Raw genomic sequence first — 16,487 nt, 5'->3', positions numbered from 1 at the left:
GACTTAATTGAATTAGAGGCAACTAATCTGGATGCTTTGGTGTAAGAAGAAAAGTTAGGTTTGAAATGTTAATTAGGTAAACATGGGCAAGTTTAGAAACATAGGTGTCAAAGGACATTTGCATTTTTAAATAAAAGATCATTTCCAAAGAAGGAATGGAATGTGCCACCGAGCCAGGTGAAGTTTAGAAAGAGTGTGTTTATTTTTCACAAAGATTACTGATAAAACTTAGTGCTATGAGAGATTTTCATGGTCAGAAAGATAAAGTCCAAAGACATAGTGAAACAATGGGAATTTGCATTCAAAGGGGAAATGTATGAAGGAGCGAAGGCCATGTGCAAGGGTAGGCAGTTTAAGATCCAACAAAGGTGAAAAGTCTGCAGTCTGTATATACCAAACTGCTGGCTCCAGGGACTGAAGTTAAGAAAACTCACTTTGAGTCCAACTGTTCAGGGTTTCGTTTACTTTGCCTGGGCCTTTTAAATCGATGTGTCTTATTGTTGCCTTAAAGAAAGTGTAACTGGGAGTTAAATTAATTAGGGAATTTAGAAGTTATTATAGTAGTTATTTGTGAACATATGTATGTGCTGACAATCTTTTCTTTTATTATAAATGTTTAATTTACTTTTATAAAAACTCGTAAGACTTGGTGGTCTTATAACTGAATTCAAAGCCGCATCTCGAAACATACAAACTGAATATCAGTTGTGATAGTTGTTTCAAGTTTCCCTCTGGGATTTGAACAGCTCAGCATTTACTATCTGCTGTGTCGTAACATTCCAACAACATTAGAGAAGCAACACACCAAAAGCAGCCCGCTTGATCGGCATCCCATCCACCACCTGAGGCATTCACTCCCTCCACCACTGCCAGACAGTGGGAGCAGTGTGTACCATTTACAAGATGCACTGCAGCAACACCCCAAGGCTCCTTCAATTGCACCTTCGAAACCAGCGGTCTGTATGCCTAGAAAGACAAGGGCAGCAGATAGATGGGAACACCACCACCTGCAAGTTCCCCTCCAAGCCACTCATCATCCTGACTTGGAAATATATCGCTGTTCCTTCACTGTCACTGGGTCAAAATCCTGGAACTCCCTCCCTAACAGCAACGCGGGTGTACCTACACCACATGGACTGCAGTGGTTCAAGAAGGCGGCTCACCACCACCTTCTCAAGGGCAACTAGGGATGGACAATAAATGTTGGCTGAGCCAGCAATGACCATCTGCCCTGAAAAAATGTAAAAGCAAATATTCTGTAGACTCCTATCTGACAGATTGGTCAGCAGATGGTCGTGAACACAATAGTCAGGATGCCACAGCTGAGACCCAATGGGACAGTCTGCAGAGGTAGAAATCTCTGAACCTTTAACTGAGCTGTGGGTTGTGGTGTGCCAAGAGGATATTAGTCCTGCTAATGAAGGGAGACAAAGGGGGCTTCTTTATCAGACCTGGAGGAACATTCCTGTACCGCCTTGCTCACATGCAGTACTAAAAGGATCAGATCTTTAGCACTTAGAATGGTCTTATAATCATACTCTCCCTTGGGATATTCTGTGGGGAATCACACAGTTCAGGCCTCCCACTGTTAACGTTAAATTGCAGATAAATGTTATCAGGCTTCAGCATTTGAATGTTAATTAGGCTCCGGGCAGTCTTTTGTGGGGGGTTTCGTCAACAGCCTGATTGGTGCTTGTTAAATTTTAAAAAATGTCCAGTTATTTAATCCTAACACTTTATCTCCCCCGACCATCTCCCACACTCTGGAGGGTTAAACTGGAAGCCATGGTATTAAAATGCGCAATTTTATTTTTCAATTTTCTGATCAAACCTTAGAATGTGCTCCTAATTAGAGTACCTGAAAGAATGTTCTCTAAAATGATTAAAAAACTGCATTAATATCAATTACTCGGGATAACAAAACAAAATGACAGTTTTTCCACTCCTTGGGGCATATTTACAGGAAGACAATTTTAGATCCATTGATTTAATTGCAAAACAATTTAATCACATAGAGCTGGACATGAAACAAAGAAAATCTGGAGGGTTTCTGTCTTATAAATTCAGACAGTAAAACCTGAGGAGCTGATGCTAGTATAATTACCAAGTGTTCTTATTTTATCAGGTTTCATTGATGTCGACTGTTCTGGGATCACCCAGCAATGAAAAGTGTTGTTCAGGTCAATTAAAACAATGTTAATAAAATGCCATGTAAATGATAAATTGAGGATAAATAATTGTTTTGAAATTCTGGGCGGAGGGAAAGCTGTTAAGTCGCAATGGCACACCAGGGGTTGTGTTTATTTTGATGCCTGTTAGGTTGCAGCAAAAAGTACAGAAAACGAAGGGAGTAATATTAAAGTGTAGTCTATAAATTTTATTTTACTTTAATGTTATTGATCTAAACTACCCACACACTCCATAAAATCTTCAAAGGGTGCACATTTTCAATTAGATTGAATGCACAATTACTCAAAATTGGCAGTAATGATATCTGTGATTAGTTTTACAAGTTATGCATTTTTCCAAATTATTCAAGAATAATCATAAAGCTTATTCAATAGTTTTGCTCATTTTCCCATTGTCTCTAATGTTCATCAGACACTGCTACCTATTCCATTCCTGTTTTTTATAAAGCAGCTGTTTCCATTTCATTTGTGACCATGGACAAATATATTGCTCTACGTGTTTTTGAGCCTCAGTTTGCAGCCTGCTCGGCTATCCAACATTGCTGGAGCTGAGATTTATTTTGTTCCCTTACTTATGTCTTTTACGCAATAGAAATCAAGATAATGCTACGGGTTAGGAAGTGGTTGGTTATTCCTCATTAGAAGTGACTAGTTGGGTCCCACAAGGATCCATGTTGGGATGTCAACTATTCAGTACACAGTAGTTATTAATGATTTAGATAGTGCAGTAAAGAGCCATATATCCTAGTTTGCTGATGGCACAAAGATTGGTAGCATAGTAAGCAGTGTGGAGAGCAGGATAATATTACTAAAAGACCTTGATAGATTAACAGAGTGGATAAAACTGTGACAGATGGGTTTCAATGCGGGTATGTGTGAGGTCACCCATATTGAACCAAAAAAAAGAATAGATCTCTGCATCTTATAAATGGTGAAAGATTGGAAACAGTGGAGGTCCATAGACATTTAGGAGTCTATGTACACACATCATTAAAATGGAGCAGACAGGTGCAAACACAATCAAAATGGCACAGAGATGAAGTTTTGCTACTGTTAAACATGTAGAGTACTGTGATAAAAACAAAAAAACTGCGGATGCTGGAAATCCAAAACAAAAACAAAAACAGAATTACCTGGAAAAACTCAGCAGGTCTGGCAGCATCGGCGGAGAAGAAAAGAGTTGACGTTTCGAGTCCTCATGACCCTTCAACAGAACTTGAGTTCGAGTCCAAGAAAGAATTGAAATATAAGCTGGTTTAAGGTGTGTGTGTGGGGGGCGGAGAGAGAGAGAGAGGTGGAGTGGGGGTGTGGTTGTAGGGACAAGGCTATCACTGCTTGTTTGTCCCTACAACCAAACCCCCACTCCACCTCTCTCTCTCTCTCTCTCTCTCCGCCCCCCCCACACACACCTTAAACCAGCTTATATTTCAACTCTTTCTTGGACTCGAACTCAAGTTCTGTCGAAGGGTCATGAGGACTCGAAACGTCAACTCTTTTCTTCTCCGCCGATGCTGCCAGACCTGCTGAGTTTTTCCAGGTAATTCTGTTTTTGTTTTTGATGTAGAGTACTGTGTCCAGTTCCAGGCACTGCACCTTTGAAAGGTTATATTAATTTTGGAGGGGTGCAGTGCAGTTTCACCAGAATATTACCAGAACTACAAGGGTTTAATTATACAGAGAGAATACAGAAAGTAGGTTTGTATTACACTGAATATAGAAGATTAAGGGCTGATTTGATTGAGGTTTTTAGGATTTTGAAAATAATTGATAGGGCAAATAGAGAGAAACCTTTCTGCTGGTTGGGGCATCTCAGGCAAAAGGACTTGACCTTTAAAAAGAGCCAGGAGTGAAGTTAGAAAGCACTCCTACAAACATAAGGATCTCCCACAGAAAGCAATGGATGTTCCCTCAACCAAAAATTTCAAATTTGAGATTGATATATGTTTTGCTGGACGAGGATATAAAATGATATGGAGCCAAGACACGTGGATAGAATTAAAATACAGATCAGCCATAAACTTATTGAGTGGGGGAATAAGCCCTAGGGACTGAAAGACTTCTGTTTCAGTGTTCTATTTTCCTGTGGTCCAGAGAATGATGTTGGAGTCTTCAGGCAAGTGGACAGGCAGCAGGGGTTGGAGGTGATAGAGGGAGTCAATTCCAGGAGCCTTAGGCCCACTATAATGCTGAAATGTTGAAAGCACTTGAATAATCTCAATGGGATTCCTAATTCAGATCTCTCTCATCAGCTATATGCAACCTGTGGACACACTATTGCAAACCTTTCCCTGCCTTGCTTCCCTTCACTTTCTTTCACTCTCCCTCAATCACTACATTGAACTTTAGTACACCTCTTTCTGCTAGAACACACACACTCCACATCTGCAACTCTCCATGCTATTACTTCTCTCACTTGCCTGCACCTCTTCATCTTTCATATGTACTTTTGTATAGCCTCTCATTAGGCTAACACTTCTTTCTCACAGGACAGGTTGATGCATAATACAAAGGGGGTTGAATGCATAGGCGGAAGCAAATTCTGCGTCCATGTCCTGTCCCCACTCAAGGAGGAGATCCTGAACATTGTGGGCAGGGGACAAATCTGGCCCACAATCACTAGCCAGGGTGGAAGGTGTGTCCCACAGGGTTCTTATGTAATCCACCTTCTCCACTCCAATATCAGTCTGCACACTCTGAAGAATTATGTATCAATGCCCCAATAACTGTCGCTCTCTTCCATTTCCAATCAAGTAGCTATACAGAGCCCTGGGAAAGCCGAGGGAGAGAAGGGCAGCACAATGGAGGAAGAACAATCACTCAACTGTAGACATCAGTTCAAATGTTAGCACGCTGCATAATTCAGAGCTTTGTTAAGGTAGGTTTTCACAGGTCGGTGCATTAGCTTTAGTGCGCTAGAGTAAGAGCAAGGGAATCAGAGGGCCTAGGAAGCAGGCCACCCAAGCGAAACCTTTCATGTGAGCCCCATTGACACCAAAGAAGGTCACTTTGAAGTTATTAATGTTGGCGGGTGTAGGAATCTTAGTGAGATGGAAGCAGAGAGAGTTGTTGGTGAGGGGATAAAGTGTTCATGTGAACACGTCCTTGATTAATTGCTGGCTGACAGCTCCGGCAGATGGCGTTTTGCAGAACTGTTCCTGAGCAGTTGAGGCAGCAGAATGTCTACTTGAGAAAGCCATTGGTTTACTCAATCATATGTGGCTGTGGCTATGGTGTTTTTTCCAGGCTCAGGTTCATGACAGGACTCATGGATCCTTCAGTACACAACAGCCGTGTTCTCCAAAATGATCATGGTTTGCACTGCTCTGCACAACATTGCATAGCCATGAGGATTGGTGTTATAGAATGAGCTTTGTGCACGGCACATAAAATCCATGGGCAAAGCAGAGAAGGAGGAGGAGGAAGAGAAGGCAGACAATGAAGATAGTGTCCAAATGCCCACCATGCACACACATTTTAGTGTGGGTTGTCAGAGATTCCTGTAGAGCTGGAAGGTTTAGTTCAATGGACTGATGAAACAATCAGAGCCAACAGCTAGTCTCACTTATTACAACAGCATCCCCTCCTCCTTAAATTCTACTAGCACCCAGCAGTCCTCTAAGCAACAATCCACCCATTGCACATTGCCTCATTAGTTCCAATCAATCCATGTCTTCACATTCACCCATTGTAATTAAACAGGAAGGTTGCAAAGAATGGGCAACATGGAACAGTGGTGAGAGTGATGAATTTTCCATGATTCTAGTAAACAATGGGAATCTAACAACGTAACATTTTGCCAGATAACCATGCGTGTACACTTGGTGAATGACAAAGCTTTTCTCTTCCTTTTCCTCTTACAAGCTGTAACTCTCATTGCTTCAGCGGAGCTAGAGGCAGCTGCTCTGATTACTGAGCTGCTGTTTCTTAGTTTATTCTTTTATGGGATGTGGGTGGGCATTGCTAGCAAGGCCAGCATTTGTTATCCATTCCTAAATTGTGCTTACCCTGAGTGACTTGCTATGCCATTTCAGAGGGCATTTAAGAGTCAACCACATTGGAGTCACACGTAGGCCAGTCCAGGTAAGGATGGTAGATATCCTTCCCTAAAGGGCATTAGTGAACCAGATGGGTTTTTACAATTGATGACAGTTGTCAATGATTACCACTACTGAGACTAGCTTTATGTTCCAGGTTTATTAATTGAATTTAAATTCCATTGGCTGCCATGGTGGGATTTAAGCCCATGTCTCCAGACCATTAGCCTGGGTCCCTGGATTGCTAATACAGTGGCATTACCGCCATGCCACCATCTGCCCCTTGGCCTCTTCGGCAACCTCCTCTGGACTTTGGAGCGGTACATGCGCTGTGGCAGACTGGGCCATTGGGAGATGAGGCAATGTGTGGTCTGCTGACTCAGGGTGACAGGGGAGTGGGGAGGTGGTGAGAAAGGGGAGTGCTGTGGGTAGATTCCCAAGTCCCATGCTCCCTTTCACCAACATCCCTCTGCTAGGTCAGTGGCATATCACTCTTATCACTGAGCTGGGGAGCAGCGTAGTGCCAATCAGTGATGAGCTGCAAGGCTAAGATGTCTGTCCTCCTGTTTGAGGCATTTGATGTTTATGGTATCTAGTGTTTGGACAGCTGTGGTCAAGGCTTGCACGGAGACATTTATTGCTGTGATAGAGGCTTCATAGCGTAGGACATTCCATTCCGTGAAGACATCATCACAATGTCCTGAAACATTCATAAACCTATGTCTGAGCTTTACTCCAGTTGTGGACAGTTTGTATGGAAAGGGCCGCCAGTGCATTGTTGGTCGCCATGGTACAGCACCAATGTAGAGCTGAGCAGAGCTTGGAGAGAGCTACACCCTCCAACATGGACTCACAATTCTTGTCATTGGCACCACCTCATTGATGAGGTGCCTTTGAAGTGTGAGTCACCAGGTGAAAACCCAAATATTTGTTTATGAGGTCTCAGTGAAGTGTTAGTGTCTGAGCTGCTGCATGGTCTGCATGAGCCCCAGAACAGAATCAACTCCGCTGAGGAATCCGTGAGTCTCAACAACTACTGCAGTTCAGTCAAAGGCTCTGGCAGAGAGAAAAGATATGAAATACTAGTATTGACGTGGCAAGAATGTTATGAATATGATTGCATTTCACTTGCTGCTGAAATCAAGTCAACATGACTGCGTGCTGCATGACATGTAGGTCACTGATACTTAATTACATCATCAAATTAGCTGTAAGGTCCCAACCTCACCACCTTTTTGGCTCAGGGACACAAAAACACCACTGTTCTCCAGTGAGTCCTCCTCTGCAGCTGTCACCGTACAATCTGTGGAGGACCTCCTGAGACTTCTCTCCCTTACCCTAGTGTTCTGTGATTCTACTTTCCTGCAACAGGGCAAAGGACAGACCTATGAGTGACTGCAAATGATGCAATGCATTTGGTAAGGGTAACATCATAAAGACATTAAATTGCCTTTGGTTGAGGGATAGTGTCAAACGTGGATGGATGGAGAGGGATGGGTGGACCTGCAAAATACGTGGGTGTGAGGGGGCTAAAGAAGGCAGCAAGATGGAGTGAGGTGATTCACACTGCAGGGTATATGAATACGTGGGACAGTGCACACCTTGATTAGATCCCTAAAGGTCTTCCTGCACCAAATACAGGAGCATGGCACCACACTTCTACAGCCAGCCTCCGGGGCCATTTCCTGCTGCACCTTCTTTGTTGTAGCAGCAGGTTTCTTCCTTCTGTTGCTGGGAAGAGTATCTCTTTCTGATTCCTTGCGATGCCCAATTGCACAGCAAGTGATGCACCATTCGATCTGACCTCCTGAACCCATTACAGCACTTCTCTCTCACTTTGTGCTGCACTGTCAGATGTGCCATCTTACCCCTCAATCAAAATCACAAAAATGGATTTTCTGGTCTTATTACATTGGTGATTGTGGGAGTTTGCTGTGTGCAAATTGGCTGCTGCATTTCCTACATTATAACATTGACTACACTTCGAAAGACTTTCATTGGCTATAAAATACTTTGGGATGTCCTGTGATTGTGAAAGGTGCTATGTAAATACTGTCCTGCTTTTTCCTTGGATTAACCCATTCAATGCTTCAGTGCATGCAGGTCACAACAAGCATTGGATACTGAACCCAGATGTAATATTGTAATGAGCTGGCCCTGTTGAAATTGCACAAACTGATGTACTGAAACTCCTTGATTTCAAACCCAATATTGCAGCTGCCAATGCTCTCCCCCACCCCTTGGCATTATTATCAGAGTTGTTAACTATTTCTCCATAGTTGCTAACTGACCTGCTGAGTGTTTCCAATATGTTTTGTTTATTTTTGTAAAGATAATATAGCTGCTCTTTATCCAAATGATAAATTAATATAAATTAAATTTGAAGCACTGAAATAGCAGCTGAAACAGACCACACTTTCTCAATAAGCCTCTGAGCAGTTTGAAATGGTGAGGCAAGGATTTAATGGAGATGAGGATCATATTTAAGAAAGCTTCCTAACTGTTCCATTCATAATGTACTGCTTGGGCTTAAGAACTAACGAAAGAGGTGCTGGCATAAAACAGTTTCACTAGTCAGTGCTAAATTACTTAAGGACTCGCGATATAATATTTAAATTGGTTCCACATTTAATTTAGCAGGTCTGACAGCATCTGTGGAGAAGAATACAGTTAACATTTCGAGTCCATATGACTCTTCATCAGAACTAAGGAAATATAGAAAAGAGATGAAATATAAGCTGTTTGAGGGGGGGAGTGGGACAGGTAGAGCTGAATAGAGGGCCAGTGATAGGTGGAGGCAAAGAAGAGATGTCATAGACAAAAGGACAAAGGGGTGTTGATGGGGATTATCTAAGGAATGTGCTAATGGTGACATTAAGGGTAGAAAGCAGGATGAGCAAGTGACAGATAGCCCGAGAGGGGGTGGGGTGGGGGGAAGGGATCAAAATGGGCTAAAAGGTGGAGATAAAATGATAGATTGAAATAAATTTCAAAATAGGTGGGAAAAGAAAAATATATTAAAAAATTATAAATTATTGGAAAAGGGGGGATCAGAAAGGGGGTGGGGATGGAGGAGACAGTTCATGATCTGAAGTTGTTGAACTCAGTATTCAGTCTGGAAGGCTGTAAAGTGCCTAATCAGAAGATGAGGTGCTGTTCCTCCAGTTTGCATTGAGCTTCACTGGAACATTGCAACAGGCCATGAACTCTCTCCTCCATCCCCACCCCCTTTCCGATCCCCCTTTTTCCAATAATTTATAATTTTTAAAATATATTTTTCTTTTCCTACCTATTTTAAAATTTATTTTGATCTATCATTTTATCTCCACCTTTTAGCCCATTTCAATTCCTTCCCTCCACCCTACCCCCACTTGGACTATCTGTCACTTGTTTATCCTGCTTTCTACCCTTAATGTCACCATTAGCACATTCCTTAGATAATATCACCACCGTCAACACCTCTTTGTCCTTTTGTCAATGACATCTTTGGCAATCTCTTCTTTGTCTCCATCCATCACTGGCCCTCTATCCAGCTCTACCTGTCCCACCCCCCTCAACCAGCTTATATTTCACCTCATTTCTATATTCCCTCAGTTCTGATCAAGGGTCATACAGACTCGAAACATTAACTGTGTTCCTCTCTGCAGATGCTTTCAGACCTGCTGAGTTTTTCCAGCTATTTTTGTTTTTGTTTCAGATTTCTAGCATCCGCAGTATTTTGCTTTTATCCATGTTTAATTTAGGCAGGAGCCTGGGGTATCCCAGGATAATTGATCATGTGCAACCTATGCTAGGTTTGGGATGCTGTGGAATGGTGTTGAACCTGATAAACAATTAGTAAACTCCAAGCAGGGTCCTTCTTTAAGTATAAACATCAGGTCCTGATGAAGTCATAAGCACCTGACTGCAGTTTTAGTCAGAGGCCTGAGTCGGGGATAAATGATGGCTTTCTTGTCAGGCCAGTCCTGCATTATGGATCACAAGACACCTAGATAGTTCAAAAACAGAATTACCTGGAAAAACTCAGCAGGTCTGGCAGCATCGGCGGAGAAGAAAAGAGTTGACGTTTCGAGTCCTCATGACCCTTCGACAGAACTAGGTGAATCCCAGGAAGGGGTGAAATATAAGCTGGTTTAAGGTTGGTAGGGGGGGGTGTTGGGTTGGGGGAGAGACATGGAGGGGGGTGGTGTGGTTGTAGGCAAAAGCAGTGATAACTGGGGGCACGCGCAGCTTTGAAAAAGGGTACGGCGGTGCTGCTGGAGGGAGAGGTCGAGTGTGTTCATATGGCGGTGCATGGCACTGAGTGTGGATCTCAGGATGCGACGGGAACAGCAGTCCGAGAAACATTTTATGCCCGGAAATACCTGTAATCCTGGGTGGGTTCGAAACATGAGGGGTGGAATTTCAGTTGAATTCCACGTGGGGTAATTCGGAGACGGAGACAGTGACTGAGAAAGGAGATATGGCTGTGAAAGCGGGTTTTAGTAAACACCTTGTCAAGCACCAGGAGAGAAATGGAAAGCAATGAAGGTGAACAAGGCAAAAGAGAGATACGGAAATCTTGTCGCAGAGACGAACAGGACGTATTCAAGGAGGTAGGCATTTCTTGAAGAGCAGTGGCAGTCAATTAAACACAGTAATAAAAACAAAAAACTGCGGATGCTGGAAATCCAAAACAAAAACAGAATTACCTGGAAAAACTCAGCAGGTCTGGCAGCATCGGCAGAGAAGAAAAGAGTTGACGTTTCGAGTCCTCATGACCCTTCGACAGAACTAGGTGAATCCCAGGAAGGGGTGAAATATAAGCTGGTTTAAGGTGGGGGTGGTGGGGGGGGGGTGGATGGTGGGTTGGGTTGGGGGAGAGAAGTGGAGGAGGGTGGTGTGGTTGTAGGCAAAAGCAGTGATAACTGGGGGCACGCGCAGCTTTGAAAAAGGGTACGGCGGTGCTGCTGAAGGGAGAGATCGAGTGTGTTCATATGGCGGCTCATGGCACTGAGTGTGGATCTCAGCTGGTTTAAGGTGGTGGGTGCGGGGGGCGGGGTTGGGTGCGGGGAGAGAAGTGGAGGGGGGTGGTGTGGTTGTAGGCAAAAACAGTGATAGAAGCAGATCATCAAAAGATGTCACAGACAGCAGAACAAAAGAACACATAGGTGTCGAAGTTGGTGATATTATCTAAATGAATGTGCTAATTAAGAATGGATGGTAGGGCACTCAAGGTATAGCTCTAGTGGGGGTGGACGCAAACTGGAGGAACAAAACCTCATCTTCCGACTAGGCACTTTACAGCCTTCCGGATTGAATATTGAATTCAACAACTTTAGGTCTCGACCTCCCTCCTCCATCCCCACCCCCTTTCTGTTTCTTCCCCCTTCCTTTTGTTTTTTTCCAATAAATTATATAGATTTTTCTTTTCCCCACATATTTCCATTATTTTTAAATATATTTAAATCTTTTATGCTCCCCCACCCCCACTAGAGCTATACCTTGAGTGCCCTACCATCCATTCTTAATTAGCACATTCATTTAGATATCACCAACTTCGACACCTATGTGTTCTTTTGTTCTGCTGTCTGTGACATCTTTTGATGATCTGCTTCTATCACTGCTTTTGCCTACAACCACACCACCCCCCTCCACTTCTCTCCCCCCCCCCCCGACACCCACCACTTTAAACCAGCTTATATTTCACCCCTTCCTGGGTTTCACCTAGTTCTGTCGAAGGGTCATGAGGACTCGAAACGTCAACTCTTTTCTTCTCCGCCGATGCTGCCAGACTTGCTGAGTTTTTCCAGGTAATTCTGTTTTTGTTATCGATTTCCAGCATCCGCAGTTTTCTGTTTTTACCTAGATAGTTCCCTAGCTTTAATTCAGGTTTCCATGTGGCCTGGAGTGCTCATGGCGAAAGCCTTGCGTCTCCCGTTACATGGGTGCTCCCTCATCCCCACTGTATCCAGAACCCTTCGCTCCCATTTGCACCATAAACCCTTCCTCCCAACCATGGCACATCCCACCCTCCATTGGCCCCCAACCTTTGATCATTTCCAAAGTGGCCCTCACTCGCCCCTCACCAGCTGCCGGCAGGGGCCTTTTCCAATCAGTCAGGTCGTGGATCCAGCTGAGCTTGGTGACTTTGGGAGAACCCTCACAAACGGGAGCTGACCATTAAGGTCAGTCCCTCACTTCCCCTCCACCCCCACGTGCTGGGATTCCACAGGTTTAATTCATCTTTTAAATCAGGACTCATCTTGTTCATTTTTAATGTTGTTGGCTATTCTAGATGACTGCTATTGTCATTTACAGTTTGCCACATGAAACAAAGGCCGGATTTTCCAGCTCCTCCGCGGCGGGGCCAGGCGAGTCATTGAAATCTCCATTCATATCAGCGGGACCGGAAGATTCCACCGGTGTGAGGGGCTGGAAAAGTCCATCCAAAACTCTCCAGTGTGTTCATATTTTCTGCAAAGCAGCATATAAACTGAAAAGTCCATATGACTCTTCTCCAGAGCCCTGAAGCTACAGACTCAAAACGTTAACCCTGTTTCTCTCTCCACACAGACCTGCTGAGCTTCTCCAGCATTTTTTGTTTTTATTTCAGATTTCCAGCATCCGCGGAATTTTGCTTTTATCAACATATAAACTGACTAGTTTTGTAATTAAATTACTAGAGTAAACTGTTGCTATTCTGGCAGTAACTGCTATCAGTTTCTTTCAGACGGTTCCGATATTTTAATCATTAAGTTATTTCTGTGATTGTGCCTTGATTAACATGAGAAAGTTACAGTGAAGCAAATGCATGGTTGGATATTCTGTGTATTAAAGATGCTGAGAGGCAATAACTGTGCCACAAGGAGAAATAATAAAAACTGGGTGATGCCAGCTTTATCTGATTCATTTAGAGAATATGGTGAACCTGAAATAAATCAGTAATACTGTATATTTGGTACACAAGCAACATTTCTTTCAGCTATCTTCACTGAAATTGGAAATGATTTAAAATATGTCTATCAAAAATTATTCCATGTGGTTTTTCTGTACATAAACAATGGCTCCTTAATAACCTCCATGTCATTAATGTTACCCATGTTGGATGACCAGACAGAAATAAGTCAGGGCCAGCAGATACTGTTTCATTTCCAACACTGAATGACAAATGGAATATTATTCAAAGGACAGGAGTAATAAAAGTCAAAGACCATCGTTAAAAATGAAAAGCAATGAAATTCACAACATGAAATACATTTCGGTTACTGGGGATGAGCATCTTGATCCATAATTTGAACAATGTGAAACATGAGCAGCTTCATACCAGAATGACCAGCCGTAGTCCCAGGAGTGTGGTCTCCAGTCCTCAGGTCCAAGGCTGACTGTCACCTGGAACACCTGTGTATACATCACGTGAGCCACCATTCCTAGCAGTCCTAAGTAGAAAGAAGGAAAAGCATATTCTTGTGAAGCCAACTAAAAAACGTTTAAAATCAGTTTGTAAAATAGCACAGAGGATGCTTGTATATCCATTCACGGGATGCTTTCATCTTGGGAATGTTAGTTTTACTGCCAGGATTCAGCACTAAAAGATTGGAAACCTGTTTCATGCACAGAATTCCCCATCTCCATTTTGAATCACCTGCTCTACATCAGTCAGAGCATCAAGCAGGTTTAGGAAACAGTGCCATAATGATAATGTTACTGGACCAGTAAGCCAGAAGCCCAGGCTAATTCTCTGCAGACATCCCAGCACAGCAGCTGGTAGAATTTATATTTCATTGACTAATTAGCCTGGAATCAAAAGCTAGTCTCAGTAATGATGACCATGAAATTGCTGGATTGTAAGAACCCATCTGGATCATGGTGTACCAGAGAAAGCTGTGGGACGGGGCCTGAGTAGGACTGGAAGTAGGACAAGAAAAGTTCCGCATACCCCACAAAAAGACAGGCAGAACGAGGAACCATGCTAGTACCCATAGTAACACCTTTCATTTGGAGAAAGTGAGACGAGTTTAAGGAGAAATTGTTCAGTGAGAGAACAAGTTCAGCCAGATGAAGGAGAGTGGAGGTGGATGGGGATTATTTGGGCCTCTGATCAAGGAAGAAGTGGAGAGTCATCTGACCATCCCGGTGGGGGATGGAGATGTAGAGGGACTGGACATCCATGGTGAAGAGGAGGCGGTTAGGGCCAGGGAGCTGGGGATTGTTGAAATGATGTAGGGAGTCAGAAGATTCACTAGTGTAGGTGGGAAGAGACTGGACAAGAGGAGAAAAAATTGAGTTAAGATAGTCAGAAATAAGTTCAGTGGGGCAGGAACAGTCTAAAATGATGGGTTTACCAGGACAGTCCTGTTTGTGGATTGTTGGGAAGGAGTTAGAAGTGGGCTGTGTGGGGCTAAGGGACTATGAGTTTGATGGAGATGGAGGGAAGATCTCCAGAGGACATGAGGTCAGTGACAGTCCTGGAAACAACGGCTTAATGTTCAGTGGTGGGGTCATGGTCCAGGGTGAGGTAGGAGAAAATGCCTGAGAGTTGGCGCTCAGTGTATGTGAGGTAGAGGTCAGTATGCCAGCCAACAACATCACCACCCTTGTCAACAGGTTTGATAGCAAAATCAGGGTTAGAGTTGTGAGAATGGAGTGCGGCAAGTTCAGAGGGAGACAGGTTAGAGTGGGTGAGGGGAGCCTCCTTGAACGGAGGCCCAAAATCCCCACCACCATTCTCCTCTCTGGAGAGTAAAAGCAGAGCAGAATTTTCTGTGCCCGCTTGGCAAGAAGGTCAGAAATTGGTTTCACAATGTTGTGAAATCAGTTTGCGATCGTCTGCTCAGCCCACCAATGGCGGGCTGCATTTCCTGCCATTGGATGTCTGGAGACTCTTTGTAATACATCTGCATGTCATTATAAGGCCAGCCCACTGGAATCATCCCCCCAACACTGGATTGTCTGCCCACATTGGCATGATTGTACACTGACGTGTTTGACAACAGCATATATAAGGTGTGAAATTGGTGGGCTGCTCTTTGAGGGGACTCAGAGGCCAGTACACAGTAACTCACCCGGGTTGCCTGTTGGACTTCAAGGTTGAGGCGCATTGGGGGTTGGAGCAAGGGGTGCCCTGTGGTTGAAGGTGGTGCACAAGCACGTGCGGTGTTTGGGGGGAGGGAAGTGACTGTGCATTAGGGAAACCTTGTATAAAGTGACCATTCCTCTGCAGCTGAGACAGTTCAGGATCAGCCACATTGGTATGATTGGAGTTGGGCCTCTAGCTTATCTGCCCACACAAGCAAAGCAGAGGCATAAAAGTGCCACCAAATGCTCCAGAGCTTTTCACCCCTCGGGCAGAGACTACAAACTAACAAACATTTTAGTTGGCTGCAGAACAGTTGGATGACTGGGCACATTGTACACAGTCTTTGCTAAAGCTGGCCATGGAGCAGTCACTGGTAGAGGTGCTCACAGCCCCTTGCAATGTCATCATCCCGGTTTGGACCAGTCTCTCCCATGGTTCAAGCTAACAGTGCAGCCTTGCAGTGTGGGTTAGGAGAATGTCTGTGCCTGAGCTGAGAGCACGGCATGCAGTCCGGTGGGCAAAGCTGCTGCCAATCGAGCAGCTGGAGTGGGGCGGAGGTGGATGGGGTTTTGGGCAGCCATGTAGTGCATTAAACTCTGGTCATTCGAGTGGTGGCCAGCACTGTCCGGGGTGTATTAATGGGTCTTCAGACTTAACCAAGAGAGGTTCTTAATATACTCAAGCTAATCCACGAGTCTCTCTCTTTCATCCTGCAGGAGGAGTACATCAAGAGCATGGAGACGGTGAACTAGCTGTAAGCCTTGTGACGTACAGAGAGTGGAGATGATGGAAAAGAGTCTATAGATGCCGCCTTTTATTCCTGCAGATGACTGACAACCAGCGTCCCTGAAGATTGCGCATGTCTAAGGAACTGGTCGATCACATCTGCCAGCTGCTGCAGGATTTGGCGCCACAGGGACATGGAGGGCATCCACTGCCAGTGGCTGTGAAAGTGAAAGCGGTGCTCAATTTCTATACCTGTGGCTCCTTTCAGGGCTCCGCAGGTGACCTCTGTGGGATATCACAAGCCTCCACCCACAAATACAGCCATGAGGTCATGGATGCCATCTTCGGGAGGGCACCACAACTTTGTGCATTTCACCTGGGCCGAGAGCCAGGACGCAGGAGTGATTGGATTTGCCCAGATCACAGGTTTTACACAGGTGCAGAGTGTGATCGACTGGTCAAATCTCCATCACAACAAGA

At 44.2% G+C, this 16,487-nt stretch overlaps 1 protein-coding gene across 1 annotated transcript in view; it reads right to left on the bottom strand.

Moving 5' to 3' along the window:
• gsg1l (gsg1-like) overlaps positions 1–16,487 on the bottom strand; it is a 508,795-nt gene that overhangs the window by 45,027 nt on the left and 447,281 nt on the right. The window contains exon 4 of the mRNA XM_041207077.1: positions 13,530–13,641. Coding sequence (XP_041063011.1) covers positions 13,530–13,641 — 112 coding nt within the window. The remainder of the gene's footprint in view (positions 1–13,529; positions 13,642–16,487) is intronic.

The sequence above is a fragment of the Carcharodon carcharias genome, chromosome 15 (assembly GCF_017639515.1).
Source record: "Carcharodon carcharias isolate sCarCar2 chromosome 15, sCarCar2.pri, whole genome shotgun sequence".
NCBI lineage: Eukaryota > Metazoa > Chordata > Chondrichthyes > Lamniformes > Lamnidae > Carcharodon > Carcharodon carcharias.
This window is presented reverse-complemented; position numbering and strand designations above follow the sequence as displayed.